This window comes from Hibiscus syriacus, unplaced genomic scaffold (genome assembly GCF_006381635.1).
Source record: "Hibiscus syriacus cultivar Baekdansim isolate YM2019G1 unplaced genomic scaffold, ASM638163v2 tig00110004_pilon, whole genome shotgun sequence".
Lineage (NCBI taxonomy): Eukaryota > Viridiplantae > Streptophyta > Magnoliopsida > Malvales > Malvaceae > Hibiscus > Hibiscus syriacus.
In genome coordinates, this window is record NW_024062557.1 from 1,275,143 (window position 1) to 1,301,358 (window position 26,216).

The 26,216-nt window shown below is 35.3% G+C and overlaps 1 protein-coding gene and 1 long non-coding RNA gene across 2 annotated transcripts; one reads left to right on the plus strand and one right to left on the minus strand.

Annotated features, from left to right (window-relative positions):
• Positions 1-7,731: 7,731 nt before the first annotated feature.
• On the minus strand, positions 7,732-16,582 carry LOC120212198. Its single transcript, XR_005524668.1, has 3 exons — positions 16,572-16,582; positions 13,378-13,380; positions 7,732-7,916 (listed from the first exon to the last, which is right to left on the minus strand). It is a non-coding gene; the product is annotated as an uncharacterized LOC120212198 (long non-coding RNA).
• A 3,280-nt stretch (positions 16,583-19,862) lies between these two features.
• Positions 19,863-22,006, plus strand: LOC120212181 (protein terminal ear1 homolog). Its single transcript, XM_039210585.1, has 4 exons — positions 19,863-20,167; positions 20,354-20,473; positions 20,561-20,705; positions 21,794-22,006. Exons 1-4 carry the CDS (start codon positions 19,863-19,865, stop codon positions 22,004-22,006), a joined length of 783 nt encoding a protein of 260 aa, XP_039066516.1.
• Positions 22,007-26,216: the final 4,210 nt, after the last annotated feature.

Here is a 26,216-nt window from a genome sequence, read left to right on the forward strand (position 1 = left end):
CGAATACTAAGCAATCTCCTAAGAAATGGCTACTCTCATAGTTCCTACAACCTTAAGGCATTAAACATTATAAGCAAAAAAAATATCAGCATACAAAAACAACCATCTATTAAAATGAAACTTAAATATTCATAAGGAACTCCCACCAAGTAAGACTAATTGGTGGGATTTGAATATTCCAAGCAACAAGGCATGAAATTAATCCGTTCCATACAACCTAACTGAGATAAATGAAAGCAAACAACAAAGGGATGGAGGAAAAGCCTTCGAGGCATGCTGTCGGATCTCCCCTTAGCCACCACGAACTACCCTAGCTCACTAGCTCCTCTTGGACGCCTAGCTCGCCACTCCCTTGAGCTTGCTAATTGAGGAATTCCATGGCAAAAGCGATTGACGGAAAAAGGATAAACCTTTTTCTTCCAGCCGCCTCTTCACTCTTTTCTCAAAATTCAAGTCTCTTAATATGGTGGCTTCATATCTTATTTATAGTGGGGAATAAATCTAGGGTTTTGTATAAAAATTACAATAGTTCCCTAAAGTTCATTCCTTTCACGTGAGAGATGGTGCAGAGGTGGTAGTGGGCCCCTCATATGTGGCTGACATCATAAATCACGTGTAGACAATGACACATGGCTCTTAATAAAAATATCTTCTTTTATATTTTCTGCCCAAAAATGCCTTTCGAGTTGTCACGGCATTCGCATTCTGCTAAGTATTTCCAATCAGTGTTCCCAAATCATGCACATCATCAAACAAAGCACCTTCCCCATAACGTAACATCGATTTCAAAATAAAATGCTGCGACAAAATATATTTCTACCACATGCAACTATATGCTCCTAAATGTATCTATATGATCCTATATAGGCTCTTAGACAATCAATAATTTAAGTGAAAAGACCCTAAATATGACCTTTTTATAGAGTTATCATACCCCCAAACTTAAGCTATTGCTTGTCCTCAAGCAATGGATAGTATTAGCAAAATAAAAATAAAATGACAAGTTCAGTTTCAAGCTAGTCATATGGGATATAATTTCAACCCTCAGAACAGTTGGCTTCAACATGCTAGACTAGTTTGAGAAATCAAGTACTTTCCCCTAGGGCAAGATCCATTGTTTGAGTGTGTGCGTGTGATTGTATCAAGTCCATGCTTAACAAATCTAGAAAATTTCTAAGCAAGCTCTCTTATTTTGCCATGACATTTACAAGTTTACTCCCACATTGTTTTTACTGCTACGAGGGGAGTCAGCCCATCACACCTACCATCCCACACTCTAAGTGAAATGAAGCATACCTTCCATCCCCAAGCTAGTCAGGTAGATTAATCATGTGACTACTTTCATTCACTCATATGTCGTGGCTACCTTTATTTAAATGTAGTTTCCAGGCAATGTCGTGACATAGCAGAGTGTCCATCTACAGATATGCCCAAGCATTTATTCGTAATTTTTTTTATCATTTTCATTTTTTCATTCAGTTTTTAACATGTGGGGTTTTCATCATTCAAGGACACTATCAACGTTTTATGCCAAGACATGCAAGAGTTCTCTTATAAAAAATTTCTAAGTTCCTTAAGCATGGAAAACATATAATCGTGTATCGAAAGGTTTCAAAGAAGCAAGTCCTAGAGTTGGTTATATCATCCTCAATAGTCATGTACATTCAATTCTATCCATAAAGAGTTCATCATCATCGGGCATCATTAATTTATTAAAAAAACCTAACTCGAACACTTACTAATGTCATGGCATATTCATTCTACTAATACTATAATGCAATGACTTGGGAACCCTACCTCCCCCAAACTTGAGAGAAACATTATCCTCAATGCTAAATAAAAACTAAGGTGAAACTAGACTACATGCTATGTAATAAAATGCAAGGTACCTTGACTATTTATGCTGGTGGTGGTGGGACGATCGTGCGACGTGGGTGCTTTCGCAGTTATGTGGGGCTGGAATGTTCAGAGTATGATGCTGGTGCAACAGGGGGAGTACTGGGTCTTTCTGGGACTAGGTCATTCGGCATTTTCAGATGGTTGCAAGATAGTAGAAGGGAATACTGGAATATCAAAATTAATGTGTGGGATAATCTCCATGAAAGCATTCGCGATAAACTCATCTCGGCGCTTTATATAAGCAAAGAAGGTCATTATGTTGCTGGTCAACTGCTCGATATGCTCTTGGGTTTGCTTAGTGACCTCCTCTAGGGCATCTAGTTTTGCCCTAGCATTTGGGGTTGCATCAACACGAGAAGTGTTCTCCTCTTTCTCTTTTCCCTTGTTTTCCTTGAATCCAAGTAACATAGGAAGCTTGGCCTTTGTAATACCAGCCAGCCCAGGCAAGATCTCATCAAATTGTTGCTCGGGAACCTTTTTCTTATGGCAGAGAGCCGTAATGAGGTTTGGAAATACCAAGGCATTGGCAGTTCTCTTCAGACAAGTATGAACTTGTTCCACAATTATCTTTCCTATGTCAATGGAACGCCCTACCAAAATAGAGTGTAACAGAAGCATCCTCTACAATGAAACTGTGGTGTTGTGGGCAGTTGGGAGAAGCTTGTGCTTCATGAAAAGATTCCACAACTTAGCCCTTACCCGTAGCCTCTCACGATCCACCGTTCGTTGGCTTACTTGTTGGCCATTCCATTGTGTGTTTGAAAAATAGAGGTCTTCGAAAATGTCATGGTAAATTTCATTGTCTGCCTCTTTTGCGAAAGTGGTGTTGTTAGCAAGTTTAAATAACGATTAAAAGCTGAAGAAGTAAAGTAAATAGAAATACCATGAACCACCACAACATGTTCATTTGGATCAGTTAAGTTAGTGTAAAACTCCTTCACTAGTGACGCGTTCACATTCTCCTGATGCTTGGCAAAGTTTTGCCACTAGTGCTAGTGTACAGTGTCCATGACATCACTGCCAAGGTTAGCATCTTCCTTGTCGGAGAAAACGAAACCCAAATCAAAGAACACCCGATGGTTTTTAAGGCTTTGAAATCTTTCTTGCGCTGCTTCATCAACAAATGATGAAGATGATGGAGTCGTGCTAGAGGGACGTGATCGCACCATGGTTAGTTGACAAGACAAAGAAAAGATGAAAAATCTTAAAGCTTTTTGGCTATGGCTTTCGATGTTAAAGAGGGAAGAAGAAGAAGAGATGAAAGCTAAGTGAGAAAGTAAAAAGGATAAGAACAAGATAAAGAAGTAAAAATGTGGGGGTTATTTAACGTGTGGATAGGGTGTTAGTGGGAAAAAGAACAAAAATAATTAAGTAAACCCTAAAGAAAAAAATTTCAAAAAGGTGAAAAAGTGAATAAGTTTCCCTCATCTTTTTGTCTTGTTGCCGCCCATTCTCTTTTGCTTTAACCGTACGGTCATCACATGCCTGTTGCGTGGACCCTAACCTTGCAAAGAAGATAAAATAATCACTTAAAAGGAAACTGAATAAAACAATAACAAAATAAATTTTTATTTGTGCACATGAGTAAATCCAAAATGTAATGACATATTCAAGATGCTTAGCAGGTTTTGATATCGTGCAAGAAGAGTGCATATTTATCACGCATGGGAGGATCTCCTTGATAAGCTTTCAGACGCTGGCCATTAACTTTGAAAATAGATCCATCATCCATATTCTTGATATCCACAGTGCCATGAGAGTAAACACGTTGTACTTCAAATGGTCCTGACCATCGTGACTTCAGTTTTCCAGGGAAGAGCTTCAGCCTCGAGTTAAACAAGAGCACCTTCTGGACAATATGAAAATGTCGTGGAAAAAGCATTCTATCATGCCACTTCTTGGTTTTTTCTTTGTAAAGCTTGGCATTTTCATATTTTGTGCTCGAAACTCTTCTATTTCATTCAGATTGAGTAATCTTTGCTCCCCAGTTAATTGTGCGTCGAAGTTCAACTTCTTGATCGCCCAGAATGCCTTATGTTCTAGTTCCACATGTAAGTGGCATGCTTTCCCATGTACCATCTTGAAAGGTGACATTCCCAAAGGTGTTTTAAATGCCGTCCGATAAGCCCAGGGCACTTCGTCCAGCTTCGGTGACCAATCCTTCTTTATAGGGTTCACCACCTTCTCTAGAATTTGCTTGATTTCCCGGTTGGACACTTCAGCTTACCCTTTAGTTTGTGGGTGATATTCCGTGTCAATTTTATGTTGCAATCCATATTTTTGTAATGCCTTGGAAATTAGCTTGTTATCAAAATGAGTGCCATTGTCACTGATGATGACTCTTGGTGCTCAAAATCGAGTAAAGATGTTCTTGTGAAGGAACTTGAGCACGGTTTTAGAGTCATTCCTTAGTGTGGCAATTGCTTTAACCCACTTAGTTACGTAATCCATAGCAAACAAAATATACAAGTCTCCAAAAGAATATGAGAATGGTCCCATGAAGTCAATGGCCCATACGTCAAAGAGCTTGATCTCCAGAATATTTTACAATGGCATTTTGTGTCGTCTAGAAATGTTCCTAGTACGTTGGCATATATCACATGCTTTGCAAAACTCGTGAGCATCCTTAAACAAGGACAACCAGTAAAAGCCTGATTCGAGGACCTTAGCAGCAGTCCTCGCACCTCTGAAATGTCCTCCACAGGGGTCTGTATGGCAATGGTGTAGAATGTCTCTTTGCTCCTCCTTCGAGACACATTGTCAAATCATTTGATCGACACATTGTTTAAATAAGTACGACTCGTCCCAAAAGTAGAACTTGGCATTATGCTGGAACTTCTTCCTGCCCTGGCTTTTCAATTCATAAGGTAAAATACCACTAACAAGAAAATTAACAATGTCAGCGTACTATGGGATTGCCGTGGCACATAAAATTTTCTCATCAGGGAATTCTTCTTGAATATCTAAAATGTCATGGCATTCATAATTGCTCTCTAGCCTAGATATATGATATGCAACCTGGTTTTCGGTACCTTTCCTATCTATTACCTCTAAGTCAAATTCCTGCAGTAGTAATATCCACCTAATAAGTCTAGGCTTGGCATCTTTCTTGTTCACTAAGTATTTTATAATTGAGTGATCAGTGTGAGTAGTGACTTTGGTGCCTATCAAGTATGGCCTAAACTTGTCAAATGCGATTACCACGATAAGTAATTCTTTCTCAGTGGTAGTATAGTTCAGCTGTGCTTCATTCAAGGTACGACTAGCATAATATATAGCATGGAAATTTTACCTCTGCGTTACCCAAGCACAACTCCCACGACAAAATTGCTTGAATCACACATTAACTTGAACAGTGACGTCCAATCTGGGGGAACTACGATAGGTGTAGAGATAAGTCTTTGTTTCAGCTTGGTGAATGCAACATGAAAATTTTTATTGAACACAAAAGGCTGATTTTGTTGAAGCAGGGTGCATAAGGGCTTGGATATCATGGAGAATTCCTTGATGAATCTTCTATAAAATCCAGCATGTCCAAGGAAAATCCTAATGCCCTTGACAAAAATTGGTGGGGGTAGCTTTTCGATCACCTCGATTTTAGCTTTATCCACTTCAAGGCCCTTTTTAGAGATCTTATAGCCTAGAACAATGCCTTCGGTCACCATGAAATGACATTTTTTTAAATTCAGCATGAGATCGGCCTCCTCACATTGCATGAGTACCTTTGCCAAATTGCTGAGGCATTTCTCGAAGTCATTTCCAGAAATGGAGAAGTAATCCATAAAAATTTCTAGAAAATCCTCAACCATGTCAGAAAATATGGCTTGCATGCAGTGCTGGAAGGTTGCTGGGGCATTACAGAGTCCGAAAGGTATTCTTCGAAACACATAAGTGCCATAGGTACACGTGAATGTTGTCTTCTCTTGGTCCTCTGGTGCGATGGAAAGTTTATTATACCCTGAGTATCCATCCAAGACATAGTAATATTCATTGCCAGCCAGTCGATCCAGCATTTGATCGATGAAAGGAAAAGGGAAGTAGTCATTCTTAGTGGCCTTGTTGAGTTTGCAGTAGTCCATACATATTCGCCACCCGGTGACAGTGTGTGTTGGTAATAGCTCATTGTCTTCACTTGTCACCACAGTCGTGCCTCTCTTCTTTGGCACACTTTGGATTAGACTCACCCAAGAACTATCAAAGATGGGGTAAATCACTCCAGCATCAAGCCCTTTGAGAATTTCTTTCATCACAACTTGCTTCATTATTGGGTTTAATCTTCTTGTGGTTCTATGGATTTGCCATGACATTCTTCCAGCAGGATCTTGTACATGCAAATGGTAGGACTTATTCCCTTCAGATCTTTCAGAGTCTATCATAACGCTCTTTTATACTGTGACAAAACTCTTAACAAAATGCATTCTTGGTTAGAAGTAAGGACAGAGGAAATAATAACAGGTACAATTTCATTACTATCCAGATAAGCATATTTAAGATGTGGCAAATTCTTTAACTCTAGTGTAGGTGCATGCTGTAATGATGAATTAGGACTTATTCCCCTCAGTTGCTTTATTCGATGAACCCTCATCCTTATCCTCTTCCACTGGTGTTTCTTCTAGCAATTCTTGATCAGCTTGCACGGTTACAGTGGGTAAATCATTCTTCGGTTTTCCCATAAACTTGTCTTTCACATTGATTTGGGTACCACTCCGCATAGTTAGTACACTACATTGTTCTTTGCCATGAATTTTGGTGACTTCAGTGTCACTCGGAAGAAACCTGGTTGTCGTTCTAGTAATGTCGCAACAGTTTGACCAACCTGACCCTCCAACGCCTTCAGAGATGAACTCTGGCTCTAAAGCAAGGCTCATTGGTTTTTTACGGAGGTCGTATGGTCTTGCATAATGGTCTTTGTGGTTACTATGAACTCTTGTATTGTGGCCTCCAAAGAACTTGTGTTAGATGAAGATGACCCTCCCTTGTTAGAATTATGCCATGGTATATTCGTTTGAAAACCTTGGGAGACATTAAAATTCTATTATCGAATAGGTTGGTTAGCATTGATCGTTCCTTGATTTCCCCACGAGAAGTTTGAATGTTGACGCCATCCAGGATTATATGTGTTATAATAGGGTTTTTTGTTGGCTCGATTATATTTTCCCACATAGTTGATGGATTCTTGATTGGTTGGGCACTCACTCTCATGCTGATTGCCATGACATAATAAACATGCATAGTTGGTTGCCTTCACTTCTTTCACCTCACTTGGTATTTGTAAATTCTTTAGCATATTGGTGATAGCAGCAAGTTGGGCGGACACAGAATCCTTAGTGTCTAGCTCGAACGCTCCATGTGATTTTCGCCCAATTCCAAGCCTTGTACATTGGAATTGATAATCATTGTTGGCAATCCTGTCCAGAATGTCAAATGCCTCTGCAGGTGATTTATCGAGTAATGTCCCATTTGTCGAGGCATCTAGTATCATCCTCGTGGGCTCATTAACTCCGTTGTAGAACATTACCACTAGATTTTAATCTTGAAAACCATGATTTGAATATTTACATAGTAATCCTTTATACTAATCCCAACATTCATACATTGATTCATCATCAACTTGACGAAAAGAAGTAATGTCGTTCCTCAGTTGGGTGTTTATTTTCGGAGGATTATATCGTAGCAAAAAATTTTGCACAGGCCAGTCCACGACTCCATCGAACCTGCTGGAATGCCACTCAACCAAGACCTTGCTCGGTCATGCAGAGAATATGGAAATAACTTTAACTTTAACACATTTTCATGTACTCCTTGTTTACAAAAAGAATCGTACACCTCCAAGAAGTTACGAATATGTTGTCTGGCATCTTCATTTGGCATGCCCCCAAATTTCCCTATGGAATTTATCATATTAAACATGATAGGTTTGAGCTCAAAATGGGCTGCTTGAATCTCGGGTGCCATAATTCCTGGATTTAAATTGTCCAAGATTGGATTTAAGTGATCACGAATGGCACGAGGTTTGACTTTATTCCCAGCATTTGGATCTTTTTTTATGACCAATACCTTGATTTCCAATTTGATACATGTTTGCATATTGAGGTTCAATTGGTTCTAATGGCTCGTCAGAGTTTCTTCTAGTCATACACCAAGAAAAACCTGAAAAAGATAAGGAAAATAAAAAGTAAAACTATATAAAAAATAAATAAGTAAAATAAAAATGCTACGACTAAACTAATTAACTTCCAGTTGCCAATCCCTGGCAACGGCGCCAAAAACTTATCCACGAATTGTGACTACTATATATGATCACGAAAATATGTGCAATTATACACAATCGAACAAGTAATAAAGTGATGAGTGAGTATCATATCCATAGGGATTGGAGGAAATTTATAAGTTCAATCAAAGTAATTATCTATTTTATTTAAGTATAGTTAGTGATGGTGTATACAAATAAGAATGTTGTGGCAAATTGATATGGATGTTGGTGGGAATGGAATGATGGTGTAATGTAATATGGTAGCAAATGGAGATGTGACAAATTAAATTGTGTTTAGTGCAATCAAATGAAAATGTAAAGGCAAAACAAAATGTAAACACTGGATTTTAATAAAATGACTTGACAATCCTTACACAACAAGCTACTTTGGAAATGAATGATAGGAGTCACTTAGGAAACTTAAGTTACTTCTCAAGATGGTCTTACTTCTATGCCGTATTTTCCTGACATAGTTTACTTATGGTGCCCTATGCTATCTGTAACACCCATATCCCGTATACGTTTCCGTATACGAATATAAATGTTACATCACTTTAAAAATTGTATACTCATTTTGAAAAACCTTTAAAATTTTGTTGTAATCTTAATTCCACATAAATTAACATAATAAGTAGTACTCATTAAGTTATATTAAAAAATATTTGGGTAAATTTAATTACATGCCAAACAAAGTTCCAACATGATTACTATTGTCCTAATGTTACTGGTGAGTCAACCTTAAGGGATGATATCTTCTGATACGGCTGCACTCCTTACTGGATTAGTCTCCGCTTTTACCTACGCGTGAAAGCAACACACGTCAAGTATTTACTTAGTGAGATACAATATTGTAAAGAAACCTTTATGCATACATAAGTATGTCATATTATTTAATTCACATCGAATTTTATATTCTTTAAGGATTCTCTAATCCTTTTTAGTTAAACTATATTCCATTCAAATTGTCATAATCCTTGGTCACTATTCCTTATTTTCATTAATAACGTCCATTCATATTTATCATGCACCATTATGCATTTTCAATTATAGCATACTTTTATGTTGATAATGCACCCATATGCATTTCAACTTTGACATCCTTTCATGCCAATAATGCACCCATATGCATTTCAGCTAAGGCATCCTTTCATGCCAATAATGCACCCATATGCATTATTCTTTTATGCCGATAATGCACCCATATGCATTTCAGCTAAGTCATCCTTTTATGCCAATAATGCACCCATATGCATTATTCTTTTGATCATTCGTTCTAGAGCAGTTCATACTCTAAAACTCATTCATAATATTCTGTCCATACATTAAATAAAACTTAGTAACTACTATAAAACATACTTTAAAAATTAAACATTCTAATTGTATTTATTGCATATTGTCCTTAAATAGATTGTATACAATAAATGTACTCATCTGGCTTGCCTTGCTTAGATATCCGAAATGTAAAGATGATTACTCTGGAACTTGGCCTTTGCCTTTTTCTTTACTTAACTCGGGAGCTTGATTTTGATCTTTGCTAGAGAGGAGAGCACACCAACGTGGAGAAGAAGAAGAAGAAGTGTAGAATTACTTTACTTTCCTCTTTCTTCCTATTTAAAATCCATATCTATTTTTAAATTCATTTTCCTTTAAAAGACCAAAGTGCCCTCTTAACTTAGATCCAAATTAGTCTAAACACTATTCCAAATATTTTTCTCATCTTTTACCACTTATTCAATTTAATCTTAAAATTTCAAATCTTTTTGATAAATTCCATGGTATGATATTTGAGATATTACACTATCTCTAGTCAAGGAACTCGACAGGTTCAGGATGCCATGGAAAAATCTATTGGACTTAGCAAGTGCAAGAATCCTATTGGTTCAGATAACATAATATGTCATGGTAATACCACTTAGCGGCATCACTAGCATCTAACTTCTCGAAGGAGCACTACTCCTTTTAGTCGATTGAAATCCTAGCTTAATCTCTAAGGTTAGATTAGGCCTAGTTACTATATAGAACCCATTGCTTATGTGGATCCTCCATAGTTTCTCTCGAGCACTAAGGATATGCTACTTAGTCATTCTCTTGAACACTAAGTAATCTCCTAAGGAATGGCTACTCTCATAGCTCCTACAACCTTAAGGCATTAAACATCATAAGCAAAACAAATATCAACATACAAAAACAATCATCCATTAAAATAAAACTTAAATATTCATAAGGAACTCTCACCAAATAAGACTAATTCATGGTGGGGTTCGAATATTCCAAGCAAAAAGTCATGAAATTAATCCGTTCCATACAACCCAAATGAGATAAATGAAACCAAACAACAAATGGATGGAGGAAAAACCTTCGAAGCGCTGTCGGAGCTCCCCTCGGCCACCACGAACTACCCTAGCTCGCTAGCTTCTCTTGGACACCTAGCTCGCCAATCCCTCGAGCTTGCTAATAGAGGAATGCCACGGCAAAAATGATTGACAGAAAAAGGAGGAACTTTTTTCTTCCAGCCGCCTCTTCACTATTTTCTCAAAATTCAAGTCTCTTAATATGGTGGCTTCAACTCCTATTTATAGTGGGCAATAAACCAAGGGTTTTGTATCAAAATTACCATAGTACCCTAAAGTTCATTCCTTTCACATGAGAGATGGTGCAGATGTGGTAGTGGGCCCCTCATATGTGGCTGGCAGCAGAAATCACGTGTAGATAATGATACATTATTCTTAATAAAAATATATTCTTTTATCTTTTTTGCCCAGAAATGCCTTCCGAGTTGTCGCGACATTCTCATTCTGCTCAGTATTTCCAATCAGTGTTCCCAAATCCTGTACATCATCAAACAAAGCACCTTCCCCATAACGTAACATCGATTTCAAAATAAAATGCTGCGACAAAATATATTTTCACCACTTGCAACTATATGCTCCTAAATGCATCTATATGATCATATATGAGATCTTAGACAGTCAATAATTTAAGTGAAAAGGCCCAAAATATGGCATTTTTAGGGAGTTACACCTACCGTTGCTGGTAGTGGCCAAAGAGAGAAGAATACCCTAAACGGTTCCCCTCAGCCCCTTTACTTGAAACCCCAACCTATTTTTGCCTAAAAACCACCCTAGCCTCGTAGATCTAAGTTGTTACCTTCGAAATAAACAAAGAGCACGTTGACCTTCGGTGTTTCACGAACTCGAACCAAGGTGAGAACCCTCTCTCTCTCTCTCTTTTTGGTTTTTTCTTTGTTTTAGGTTTGAATAAGTTGATTGGTATCCCTTTGTTTTTCTCTTATTTTTTTCTGTTTGGATCAAATACTCCCCCTCTGATCTCTGAATCCCGAATGTTCCCCATCTTCTCTCTGTCCTTTTTTTTATCTATTTATGCATTTGATATCTGTTAAATCCCCTCAGGATTTTGGGTGATTTGTTTTCTATTTTTTATTTGGGTTCTGATATCTTGCACTGTAGGTGGTAACTGTTCAATGGATGGGTTTCAATGTGTGGCCAGAGTTGTCGACGGTAGCGGGAATAATCGGTGAGGGTAGTAGGGACTGGCGGCAGTAGCTAGCTAGTGTTTTAGAAATCCTAGGGTGAATCAGGTTGTCAAACTGGGCCGGTTCAGGTCCCTTCGGGTCGGGTTGAGTGTTGTTGGGTTCCAATCAGGTGAGCTGGGGTGCTGAGCTTGGGTCCTATCTGTTGGTTTGGGTTGTATCTAGTTTGGGTCCTTTGTACTGGGCTCGGAATTGGGCTTGCTTATGGAGCCTGCAAAAATGTAATATAATAATAATAGTAATAATAATAATAATAATAATAATTAATAATAGTATTTTTTGTAGACCCAGACAAAAACGGGTGTCTACACTTACTATGTAATTAAATAAAACATAAGTTCAAGCTATTTAATATTAAAATTTTAAATAGAGAACAAGATATATAAATATCATTCATAGGTTTTTTTGACTGATATGGAAGTTTATGTTACATTTTGGGTTGTAACATTTATTTGTTTTGATTTCAATCCCTTGTGTATGTACATTTTATATGTTATATATTCATTTGTATCATATATAAATAAATATGCTTATCTCTATTTATTGTAAATATTTTTATTTTGTATTTTCCAATTATCATTGTTTCAACATTAAAAAAATGATGAAATGAAAAAAATTCATTGTAAGAGAAATATACGAAGACACCTCCCGACTATAAGGGAAGGTATCTTTTCAAAGATTTTTCGCACAAATATTTTTTATATCGATAATTTTCTTTTTGTTTTCGCACAAACTGCTATTTTGTTTTGTTTTATTTTATATTTTCTAAAATTTATGAAATAACATTTTTGTGTGGGGAATCTATGGGAAAGTCTCCTAACTACAAAGGAAGTGTTTTCTCGAATATTGTTCACATTTTTTAAATAAATTTGAATGAATAATAGGATCGTAATATAAATATATTTTTAAGTTTGTAATTCCCAATATTTAAACAACATATAATCGTTTAGGTGCCAAAATTTGGGTGTTGTGGGGTCCTAACCGTTCCCCACACGTAACCGACTCCCGAACTCTTAAAAACAAATCTTTGGTTTACGCAGACCATTTTTTATCATTTAAGATTTCCAACCTACCTAACTTAATGGTTGGTGGCGACTCAAAAATCAAATCGTTTTTCAAATCATTTTTCAAATCATATTTCATCGTTCCCCCCAAAAAATAATTTTTTATATCTAACGGATCCCCCAGGGAAACGTTATGACAGCTTGGTGACTCTGCTGGGATTTTGAGAATCAGGCCATAAACGATTATATGTTGTTTTGTATTTGGGAATTACAAAATTAAATTGTATTTAATTTACGATCCTTTTGATTATTTTGAGTTTTAAAATATTAAGCATTATTTTATTTTTAACTAATTGATTATTTGATTTAAGTGGTTTTTAGATTCGAATAGATTTTTGGAAATTGTGAGAGTATTGTTTTTTGTCGTGTTTTAAAGGTTTGTGAGTTTCTCCTCACACACAACACGTGCATGTACATACCATAAGCTCACTTACGAGCTTTGTCTCTTTTAAGTTAAGGTGAAAGCTTAGCCTACGTGAGATAATTTGTTTCTCCGTATGGGTTTTAGTAAGTAACCTTTGGGGTTCATATACCTTATGTCTACGTTAGATAAATTATTTCTCCGCACGGACATAAGGAATGTATCCTCTCAAATTGAACTCGATCCACACGAGCTTATAATGGGCCAGGATTGAGGGTTTGGCAGGCTAAGAAGGCACCAACAAAGATAATTCGGGTATGCTTTTATGTTAGAGCCGAAATCACACATATATTGAACCATAGAACGGTCACCCTAGGTATAGTCATACCGAACCTCTGCCCGTCAGTAGGTATCCAAATTAAGTGTACACAAAGGAGGAGCATTTCTGAACCTTTCCTTTTACTTTAAATTTTGTTGAACAAAAGCATGCGAACTAGATACCATGCGATTAGGATCATTTCATTGAAAATAATTATTTTGGGTAGAAAGTATGTTTGGGTAGGATCGCTATCTAATAAAAGCATGCTCGGGTAGATATCATGATTGGGTAGGTGCTATATTTATCTATAGATAGCATCTTTTAACTATATTGATTATCTTGTTGGTACTAATTCATTTTTTTTCTTTTGTTTGTGTTACTAACTTATTTCTTTTCTTTTGTTTGTGTCACTTTTCATCCTTTTTTGCATTGCATTTAAGAGGATCATCACTTTTGCATATGCATTTGTAACTTTGCATTCTATATGATAATCATAAATAAATGAAAGCAGTTGATTAACCAAGTAATTATCAGAATAGAAGAGCGACCATTAAAAAGGAAAATAGTTTTCATAACAAGGAAGAACACAATCCGGCGGTTCGAGCTTGGTTTGAAGAGACGCAAAGGGCGAAAAGAGATAGTTTGCCTGGGGATTATGTATCATGGATGCCCACATTTCATTGTCAATTTCAAGAAATAACAATTTACAAAAGCTGATAGAGATTTGGGAGAATTGGAGAGTAGTTACCAAAGAGAAGTTTCACAAGAAATATGGTGACAAGACTCATCCCCTCTATGCAAAGATATATGAACCATTGCTTAAAGCTTTGGTCCGATTCTGGAATCCCGCGTACAACGTCCTCACTTTCAAAGGATAAGATTGGACACCAACAATAGAGGAGCATACAACTCTATTCAACTTCGAGAGGTAATTTAGAGGCTGCGCTCAACTACTCATCGTTTGGATTTGAAGTCATTTATGGAAATAAGAGAAAGTTGTTTGGATCATGACCAAGACCATGAAGCTAAATAAAAGGGCCAAATCGCATTCGTAGATTTATCTCTCTTGTAAAGATGAAAACTCTTTTGGAGAAATGGAACTATTTCTAATGGTTACTTTTGGAAATCGATACCTTTTGCATTTGCATTCTGCATGGCATTCATTTAAACGTTTTCACATGTATCTTTCATGAAAACGTGATATTAATCTGTGGAGGATTCGATGAAGTGGTCCTTATCATGTGACACCATATTGAAGCAAGATTTGAATAAATCAGTACGGTGGGAGCCTGTTCAGCTGGTTGTAGGACTGAGCCTTCCAGGATGATCTGAGAAAGGAGTCCTCATATCCTGAGGTCTATGATGTTGATATCACATAGGAAGCTCCAAACTTTATGCTGAAAACTGTAAGGATCCAGAACCTGATGAATTAAAGGGCATGGACAATTGAAGAAGGATGAGGGCATTGCATCTACCATTTACATTGAGAGCATTGTTTTGTTTGAACTCGTTTTTGTTATGTCTTTCATATTTGCTTAATCTTTTAATGATTGATCTCATGCTACCTTTTAAGGTTGAATAATTGAACGAGTTTTAATCTTTAGTTTTATGAATATAAAATAAATTACGGATTCTCTTAATTCTTCAAGAATTATGTATTTTTGACATAAGGCAAGATTAGACCTTTCTTATACCATCCAAAACCAAAAATAAAATCTCTTGATTGTTTACCCAAAATAATTCACGGTCATTACCAAAAGGCGACTCGAATATGAAGACTGTACAATTTTTGCATAAGAGGCGATCGCACAAATCCCTTGATAAGGCATCGCACAACCCGAATAAGATCATGAGAGCTGGGATTCGGAGAACACTTCCAATAAATGAGTACAAAAGCCACTTTATCAGTTCAGTGAACAACAAATAAATGAGAACACCATACCTTTGACTAAACACAATAACTTGAGACATTTTTATCTTCTCCTTACTTAAACCATTTCTCAATGATATCAATGATCTTGACACTTGTCAAATAGCTATAATTTATTGAAGAATTAATAGTGTAATTAATTATTTGATATCCAATGAACTCTTATTTTACGATTTGTCAATTGTAAAACCTAGAAGGGGCAATATTTTCAAATCTTTGATTAAACATTTTTTAAAAATCTTTTAATTAATATTTTCAGACTTTTGAGAATAAAAAAGAAGAAGAAAAACACTTTTCAAACAAGACAATCTCTCTAGAATATATCTTGGTAGTTGACATGTGGCTCTCAGACATAAAGCTCATGCTTAGAATCAGTGCTGAAGCAATCAACATCGAGTATTGGGGCATCTTTGAAGCAATCAACATCAAATGTTTGGGCAACTTTGGGGATTCAACATCTAGATGTGAACGATCAGATCTTCTGAAGGCATTTCCTCCACCAGCACGAACAAACAGACTATTAGTATCCTTTGATGTTGTTTCTCTCGAAACAAAGTGTCATCTCGCTAGAGACAATTTTCTTAAAAACAAATTTTGTCTCGCTTGAGATAGTTTTCGCAAAAAATGAATTTTGTCTCACTTGAGACAATTTCTTTCGAAACAAACTTTGTCTAATTTAAGACAATCTTTCTTAAGACAAACTTTGAAATTGTTTCTCTTGAAACAAAATTTTGTCTCTTTTGAGACATTTTCTTTTAAAAAAAATCTGAGTATGTTTCCCTTGAAACAAAGTTTTGTCTCTCTTGAGACAGTTTTCTTGAGAAATCTTTGAGTCTGTTTCACTTGAAACAAAACAAAAAAAATATTTGAGTCTGTTTCACTTGAAACAAAATGAAAAAAAATCTTTGAGTCTATTTCCCTTGAAACAAAGTTTTTTCTCTTGAGACAGTTTTTTTGAGAAATCTTTGAGTCTATTTTACTTGAAACAAAAAAAGATCTTTGAGTCTGTTTCACTTGAAAAAAAAAATCTTTGAGTTTGTTTCCCTTGAAACAAAGTTTTGTCTCTCTTGAGACAATTTTCTTGAGAAATTTTTGAGCATGTTTCACTTGAAACAAAACAAAAAAAATCTTTGAGTCGGTTTCTCTTGAAACCATTATCCCTAAAGATGACATGTCATCCTCATCACGTAGGAACCATGTCATCCACTGACCAGACCTCCTCATCATGTAGGAGTCGTGTCAACCTCAGATAACCAGCCGTCTTCATCACGTAGGAATCGTGTTATCATCCCTAAAGATGGTATACCATCCTCATCACGTATGAACTGTTTCATCCCCTAACCAGACCTCATCACGTAGGAGCCGTGTCACCCCTGATAACCAGTCATCCTAATCATGTAGGAACTGTGTTATCATCCCTAAAGATGGTATGTCATCCTCATCACGTAGGAACCATGTCATCCACCGACCAGACCTCCTCATCACGTAGGAGCCGTGTCACCCCAGATAATAAGCGTCCTCATCGCGTAGGAACCGTGTTATCACTCTCCCTAAAGATGGCCAAAACTCTTCATCACGTATGAGTCGTGTCATCCACCGACCAGATCTCCTTATCACGTAGGAGCCGTGTCACCCTTAAACGACCATGCCTCTTCATCACGTATGAGCCATGTCGTCCGCAATCGCAAAAACTATCCATTCTAAAAAAAAAGAAAACCGGACAAAAACTGGTTATCTTTTTCGTCTTTGCCCTATTCTTGTTAACACAAGAATGTGCAAAGAGGGGCAGCTGTAGACACCAGTTTTTTTTTCTGGGTCTACCAAAAAGATAATTATTATTATTATTTATTTTATTACAACTTTTGCAGGCCACTACATTATAAAGGCCCAACCCAGGCCAACGCAAAGCCCATTACAAGTGATCCAACCCAACAACCCCAGATAATTACAAACAACCCGGCCCAATCCCGGAGCTCAACACTTAGCATACCCGACCCAAACTGACCTAGTAACCCTAAGTAGATTAGGGTTTCCACCCTATTCCTCTAACCCTAAAGCAACTACCACCAGTGAATCCCCAGCTCTCAGCCGGCGCGTTTTCTCCACCACTCAGTTTCACCAACGCGTGAGCCGGCCGCCGAGCCACCTCCAAACTTTTCTCGCCCGGTGTTATCACCTACAGTGACTGAATGTCCATCCAATAATCACACCAAAGTCAGAAAAGCTGAGAAAATATAAAACAAATCAAAAACAAATCCAGTAAATCCCAAGGCAATTCGGCTATCAATCCAACAAATCATATCATCTACCCAATGAAAGAAGATAAGAGGAAGCAAAAGGGGATAGAAAAATCACAGAGAGAGGATTTGAGGTTTTTAAAAAAAATCAGAGAGAGCATTCGGGTAAAAGAGAACTGAAAAACAAAAACAAAAAAGAGAAAAATAGAGGGGAGATCAGAGAGATTCGAAACACACATAAAAGAAAGAAAAGGAAGAGAGAAGAGGTCTTACCATTGTCGGTTTCACCGAAGGTCCAAATGTCACCGGAAAGTGTTGCCTTTTCGATGGTAATCATTTCAAATCCTTTAGATCTAGGACAAGGGAAAGAGATTTGGGCTAAGGGAAGTCTAGTTTTGGGTTAGGGAGGTTAAGAGGGTCCTTTTGGCTTCCTCTGACTGTCGGCGTCGCCTTGCACCGCCGCTAGCTACCGCGAGCTCCGTCGTGGCTCCTTCTCCCTGACTAGGGGAGGTTGAGAGATTTTGGAATCTCTCTCTCCTTCTCTATTTCTGAAACAAAGGAGGAAATGAGGAAAATGGGAATTGAGCCTGCTGTTTGGGTTTAAATACACAAACCAAAACGGTGTCGTTTAAGGGGGACCTTTAGCGTGTTTTGGGCTTGGGTATTATAGTCGTATTAGTCCCTCTACCTTTGTAACTTTACTTTTCATCCATTAAACGAAAGTTTATTTTATTTTGTTTTGAGCACTTATGTTTCTGTATTTCTGTTTTTGTCCTGTTATGACGTGTTATTTTTTTGTTCATGTTTGAGTTTGGTCATAATATATATTTAAATGTTACATTTTAGTGACTAATATAAAGTTGTGTATTTTCTTTGATGATTCAAATTTGGCCTTGATATTTGAAAATTTATTATTTTAGTCATTGTGTTACTTGTGGTTTAATTATTGTTTAGTCCTCCATATTTCTGGTTATTTTATTTTAATCCTTAATATTGTTTAGGGGTTATTTTCATTTATGGTGCCTGTATTATTTAATATTTACGATTTGGGCTCTAGTTTATCTATATTATTTGACATTAACAAATTTTTATAATTTAAAAGTATTCGATTGATTTTTTATTAAATTTATTTTTTTAACATGATATTGAGTGAATTATTTTATATCATAAATATTGTAATAATTTTATGGACGAAATACATTTACTTGACTATATGGTAATATTTTATTGAGTCCCTCGACTATTAAAAGTTACAAAATGATCTTTTGACTATAGGGTGTTAATTTGTTGAGTCCCCCAACTATTAAAAGTTACAAAATGGTCAACTGACTATTCATATGTTCAAACTCATCATTTTCCATTAAAATTTTGACTGTCTTCTGATTTGGACGTAACCTGTTGATTGAGATATGATAAAAAATGACTTAAGAACCGTTTGAGTTGTACATTCGTTGAGATTTTGAAATCATATTTTATCATATCCTAGTCAGCATTTTATCGTCCAACTAAGACAGATGTCATTTTTAACGAAAAAGAACGAGTTTAAAACATATGAATAATCGGGTGATCAATTTATAACTTTTAATAGTTCAGAGACTCAACAAATCAATATTTTATAATCAATGAGTTATTTCATAACTTTTAATATTTAAATAACTCAACAAAGTATAAGTTATAAAAAGACAAAAGAGATTGCATGGACGAATAGCATGGGTTAATAATCTCTGACTCCCTGACGCCGCAAAAGCTCAGTTTGGGTTTGTCGTGTAATGGGGACAGACATTTAATGGAACAACCTTATTAGAAATCTCCGGTTCCAATGTTCATCATTACACAGATTCCCTTAGCCGAAACGGTGAAACTTCACCACCGGCAAACTTGCCTTTGCCATGCTTCTAAGCTGAACAAAATCTTCCATTTTTTTTCATCTTCTCATGTCTTCTTCCTCCTCCCAATTTTCTTCTTATACCGAACCATCCTTTATGACTTATCCATAAATAATTTTTGTATTTGTATTTGTTCCTCCGCCTAAACAAAAAAGTTGTTTCTTCCTTCTTCCTTCTCCAAAGCTTTGAAACATGTCTCCTCCATCTTCACCAGCGAAAGTCTAAAATTTTAAGCGCTTAAATCCATTAGCTACAAGCTACAAACCTCAGTTCATACGACCAATTGTCCAACAGCAAGTCTTTTCATCCTTTGAGTCGCCTTATTTCTATCCCCAGGAGCATTTAAACCTATATTGCACCGAAATGCAGCCATTTCCATGGAGTGGAGTGTTGAATGGGACAAATTATATTCAATACAATGAGATAAACTATAGTTATGGGCGGATTGTTGGGAGAAAGAAGAGAAGTAAACGGAGGTTTCTTCCTCCTAGGTTGAAGTCGGCGAGGCAGTATCCGATTCCCATGCATAGCCAACAAGTTCGGGTCAAAAAATCAGATGCTGAGAAGACCAAAGCTAGTTCAGATCATTTTCATGTAACTGCTGAGGAACAACCAAAACTCCATGGAAATACTTCAGTCATGATCAAAAACATCCCCAATAGCTTCCAGTAGTCTTTCTTTCTCTTGTGAAGTTTCTTTGGTTTTGCCATTTGTTTTATTCTAACGCATACATAGGTTAGAATGCATTGCACCATGAATTTGACTGCATGTGCATGGTCATTGAGTAATTGTAGATGCTACAAGTTTCTTTACTAACTTGGATACATTTCTTTTAAATTTTAATAAATAAACAGGAGGATTGATTTGCAAAGGAAACTGGATGATCACTGTCGAACTGAAAATACGAAAGCTCAGCCAGGGTCTTATTTCTGCAAATCTGCATATGATTTCCTTTATCTGCAAATGGATTTTGGGTAATCTTTATTTTTCATCTTTGCCCTGTAATATCATTATTTATGTTCTTTCCAATACAATGTTGGCCTAATGACGATTTTGTTCAGGTTTCACTTGAATCTGGGATTTGCTTTTGTCAATTTCACGAGTCCCATTGCTGCATCAAGATTTTATAGAGCCTGGAACAACCGAGAATGGAGGTGTGGTGATAGCAGAAAGAAAGTTTGTGAAATTGATGTTGCAAAATTCCAGGTAAAAGCTTGTCATCTCCCATTGAATACGTTAGCAGGTGGGCATGGTAGCCATTGTCTTGAAAATCGGACCGGATCGGCCGGTTCAATCGGAATCGTTGTCTAGTCCGGTTTAATCTAAACCGATTGAACCGCTACTAGTGAACCGGCTAGAACCGTTATTAGTGAACCGGCCAGAACTGTTGAACCGTTCGAACCGGACCGGCTAAAAACCGAAAAAAACCAGAAATTTTGTTTTTTAAAAAAAAATTAAACCAAACGTCGTTTGTTAAACGAGCTAAGTCGAACTCGAGTATTGCTGAGCTCGACTCGAACTTGAAAACTTTAAAAGTAAGCCCAACTCCACTTAAACTCACAAGTTAAAAATTATCAAGTTCAACTTGAACTCGAAATATAATATTGAAACTTGAACTCAAAAAGGCTTGAACTAAAAAAAAATTTAGAAGCTCAATTGAAGCCTAAAATTCGAGCTTGATTGAAGTGAAAGAATAGTTCACTCAATGCTCACCAAAAGGCTCCATGATTTTTAATGTCAAATTACCTCTATTATTTATAGAAGTTAGTTGTGATGCTCTTTATGTTTCTTAGTAATGTGAGATTGTTTTGTTATCATATTTTTACTCTTTAGACTTTTTGGATGCTCTTCTATGTTTCTTAGCCATGTGAGATTGTTTTTAAAAAAAATTAAACCAAACAATATCATTTTGTTATGATTTTTTTAGCTCCAAATTTATTTTTTAATTATAGTTATATAATTATATTTATTATTTAATATGTTTTACCTTAAATATTAAGTCGTAGTTAATTTGAATCATTTTGTGTCACTTGATTTTATGGTTTTTAATTTATATATGTTATGACTTGCTTTGAATATGACTTTGATATAAAAAATTATTTTTTATTAAATATTTTTAGTATTTTTATTTAATTTTTTAAATAATTATGATGTCGTCCGGTTCTTCCGACCGGTCGGACCGGTTCGACCAGTTGAACTAGTGAACCGTAGTATAATCGGTTCGCTAACAGGTCCGGTTCTGAAAACCATGATGGTAGCTGTTTTTTCACGCCATTCTCTTATTCATTCTGCAGGGAAAAGATGAATTGAAAGAGAAGTTACAGGACTCAGTGTTCAGGTGTCATACAAACGAGTACTTGCCGGTGGTTTATTCCCCGGCACGAGATGGTTTCAACAACTCCGGACCAAGGCTCGTTGGCAGACAATCACACGACGAGACCACTACATCAAAGGATGATGATAAGGTCATGATCATGGCCCGAAGGAAGAACAGAAAACAAGTCTGAAATTTGAATCCCTTTTTAGCTTTCAGTTGTACATCATTTAGGTAATGAGAAGGGCATTGTTTTCTTTTATCTCCCCTGATGAACCATCAGGGGTGAAGGGGAAACATAGATCTTTTTCACCAAGATTTTCTTCCTTTATTTTCATAGTGTCTCTACATGATTTTGTGGGCTGTTGGTGGTGTTCAAACTCTAGGGTAAAATGGAAAGAAGGGTTAGGGTTTTATACATATTTAGTTTCATATCATCAGTTGCATGGGAAATACTTTGTCTATGCCCATCCTATAAGTCGTGTTTTGTTTAATTTAAAATTATGAAGGATAAACGATTAAAGATACCGTTAAAATCTTCCTTTGTAATTTCTTCTATCACTTTCTTAAGAATCAAATGAAAAATTTGTTTTCTATTCGAACAAAAATATCACTAAGTATAAAGGTTGCATATATGGATGAAGCTAAATAATACTTGTGTTAAACCCCAAATTTTAAAATCATAATACGTGTCACGTACCACACTTGTATGTATACGGGTCTGCTTTGTCGGTATGTTAAAGCTTTTGGGTGCATTCTAATATAGAATATTTATCTAATGCTTTTGTCCCTTATGTATGCCTTTCCTATGTATGCCTTTAGTATTGGTTTAGGGTAAAGTATTTCTCATTTCCTCTAAAGGAAGCCTGTTAATTGTCCCTTTTCAAAGTAGTAGCCTTCTTCACCATTGTTTCGCGGTATAAGGGTAAAATCTTCCGACTCTTGTTCATGCCTTGCACATGTTCCATAATCCATCTATATATTACCAGTTTACCATGGGAATTTAATAATTTTGTTACACGTTAACTAGAGTTCACCATTAAGAAAAATTCAAACAATAATTATCTCGAAACGATTTAAAAAAATGATTTTATATCTTGCCTCGATTAATTTAAATTTTTCTTTATAAAAAATCGATTTGAGTAGTTACCAATTTGTTTTAGGGTGTGATTGGATCACCCAAAATATTTTATTATTTTAATAAAACTTGATTTTAATTTTATTTAAACAACAATTTTCAGCCTGTTTAATCAAAAAATGAGTTCGGAGTCGGTTACATATGAGAAAGTGTTAGCACTACCGCAATGCTCTAAAATCAGTACCTAATCGATTATGTTGTTGTCTTTGCAATAGGATTCACAAATTTGAATTTAACTTAATTAAAGATCCCTTTATTAGTGACCAAACAAATCTCAATTTATTGATTCTATACTAAAAAAAAGAAAAAAAGAAGTAATGTTCCTTTATTTCTAGTTTTTGGAGGAACATGTTTTTATTTTTCGAACATGGAAACAACCTTTCATCACTCAAACAGAAATATCAGAACATCAAAGCTTCTCTAAGAAATTTTAAACAATTATTTCAGATATATTTAAGAAAATTAAAGAGAAATAAGTACATCGGACTTGCAAATGTAAACTCGATCTAATTAATAAATTGCCAAGCCTTAAAAGGAGATAAAGAATAATCAAATATTTAAAAAGACGTGAAAAAGCATTTGCATCATAAACGACTTTTTCTCCATCAGTTTAAATAAATGAATACATCTCTTTCCCCTTGGTATTGTCAATTTTTACACATTATCAATTTTAGGTGATATTGAATAGGATGCTACTTTTATTCCATAACATCAGGTTGGACCCTCGAACCGTGAGGCAATCCTTCACGATAATATAGAACGCATTACCCATGGTCAAATTATAAAATTTAAATCAAGCTAGGCCTATGGGATATCATACATGAGGCATGAAACTAACAAAAATATTTTCATATTCTATACACATGCTAAGTAAAAATATAATTACGAAATATACTTATTATTAAAAAAATCATAATACATACGTACTAATATACATGCATTAGTGAGTATAATAACGTTATAAAACATATATTTATATAATGAGAAATATACATATTACAAATCATATGCACAAAGTAAAAAAACATATATAGAAATATTATATACCCATGTAAAGACATTATAACATACTATCTAAGAAAACATATAAATGAATATGCCATAGGTACCATGCGCTATCTACATATATTTATACACATATTTAATTAATAAATATAATTACTAACATGCAAATATTATTTACTAGTTAACGTATCAAACAAAAATAACATGCCACACACATATATATATACACGTAAACTTGTAAACTAAAATTTAGGTATAAAGCGAAAAGAATGTATTTAATATACATGGAAAGTCAAACTGAAATTCAATCAATAACTAAATACATAAAAGGCATACTCAAAAACAAAAAACATACACGTATATCTAACATATATAAATACATTATTAACATATTTTATAAGGAAATATTAAGCTAGCATACACTGGTATTACACTCCTAAATTTAGTGACCTAAATAATCTAATAATATAATATACAAGGCAAGTCAAACGGAAATTAAATCAAGAATTAAAGCAGATTTCAAGCCAAAATTAGAGATCCTAAATACGAATTGTCGTAATTTTTTTTATGGTTGAAAGGTAAACTTCACAAATTAATTGGCTCAACTCTATTTTGACCAAATTTAAATTAAATGCTCATCTAAACGCTATAGAATATATATATATAATTTCAATTCTTATTTTTTTAGTAAATTTACTATTTTTTTCAATTTAGTCTCACAACTTTATATTTTATTCAACATTGTAATAGTTTGTAATTTATTTCTTCCCATCAATTAATTGACTCTATTATACGTCCATCAATACTTTGTCTCAAAATATCTTTTTTTAAAATAACATTATAAATATATTTTATAACATAGTATTTCATTTATTAAATAACATTGCAATATGTAATATATATATATATATATATATATATAAAGTCATTAAATTAGAATCAATATGTATCATAATTTTATAAATATTTATAATTAAATTTAATTAGAAACTCGAATAAACTTGACTCGACTCAATGTGAATTTCATAAATTTGACTTGACTAAAAAATCCAAATAATATGAAAATGATAAAGTATAAATTATCAACTCGATTAAATCAAAAAGAATTATATAATTTACCTCGACTTAATTAAATAATCATCTTTAAATATTATAAGATAATTGTCCTGAGAAATGCATGCAACTTGTAAGCATTATCCACCATAGTGGAAAAGGATAATATTTTTAGGGTTGAGCAAAACTCGACTTAATTTGAAAAATTAATTCTTTTCGACTAGACTCAACAAAATTTTTTGACTCGAATTGACTTCAAGTTGTAATTTCATAAACTCGGCTCGAAAAATATTCAAGTTCAAGTCAAGTTATAAATTACAACTCCAATAACTCAAAATTTTCAAAATTGATCTTTAATATATAAAGATCTTAAAGTGTTGACATCGTTTTCCGCTCGAGCGGGGGAATACCGATACCGACTCAAGGGTTTTCTCTTTGAAAGGAATTTTCGAAATGTGAGGAGCCGCCACCAATCATTTAAGGTGCGTTTGGGACATCATAAAAACCGGGTGATTTTAATAAAACATTTTATTTTTTTATCAAAATATCGAGTTGTAAGGTTTACGAAAATCCATAAATCGGGTTCAAGATTCGGTTATGCGTGGGGAAGGATTAGCACCCACACAAGCGCCCAGAAATTGGTACCTAGTTGGTTATCCTATATTTAAAATCGAAAATTTTGAGTTTGATCTTTATTTAAATTGAAAATCATTACGGATGCAAAGCTGAAAAGGGCATTCGTTTATCGTGACTGATAGCATTCGTTCCCAAGCGTAAATGCGAGAGATCAACTATTGTGTCTAATAACTGAATATTGCCTCGTGTTTAGAAAATTATGATATGGTCTTTGAGAAGGATGTCGACCTATTTCGGGAATCACCAGTAGTCACTCCCTGAGCATACTTGCGGGAGATATACCATTAATTCCCTAATAAGTGAACATTGCCTTAGGTTTAAAAAAATAATGCAATCAAACAAATTTTTATTTAATCCTAATTAAGCTAAGGTAAATTAAAGGCTTTTTCTAGCATAAAGTGTCAAATTACAAAAATTAAGGAACCTAGGGAGATCAAACCTAACAACGTAGGCTCTAATATTAATCCTATTTAATTTTAACCAATTATCGAATCGTATAATCCTGATGGTCCCTCGAGCATTTAGGCGAGGGCCAACTCAAATTATCCCCCAAATTAGAAGACTAGTTTGA

What these genes read in the sequence shown, in the direction of transcription:
- LOC120212181 (XM_039210585.1), top strand. Translation starts at nt 19,863, where the DNA reads ATGCAGCCATTTCCATGGAGTGGAGTGTTGAATGGGACAAATTATATT. An exon ending in AACATCCCCAATAGCTTCCA is followed by an intron (nt 20,168 to 20,353) that starts GTAGTCTTTCTT and finishes ATAAATAAACAG; the next exon opens with GAGGATTGATTTGCAAAGGA. An exon ending in TTGATGTTGCAAAATTCCAG is followed by an intron (nt 20,706 to 21,793) that starts GTAAAAGCTTGT and finishes TTCATTCTGCAG; the next exon opens with GGAAAAGATGAATTGAAAGA.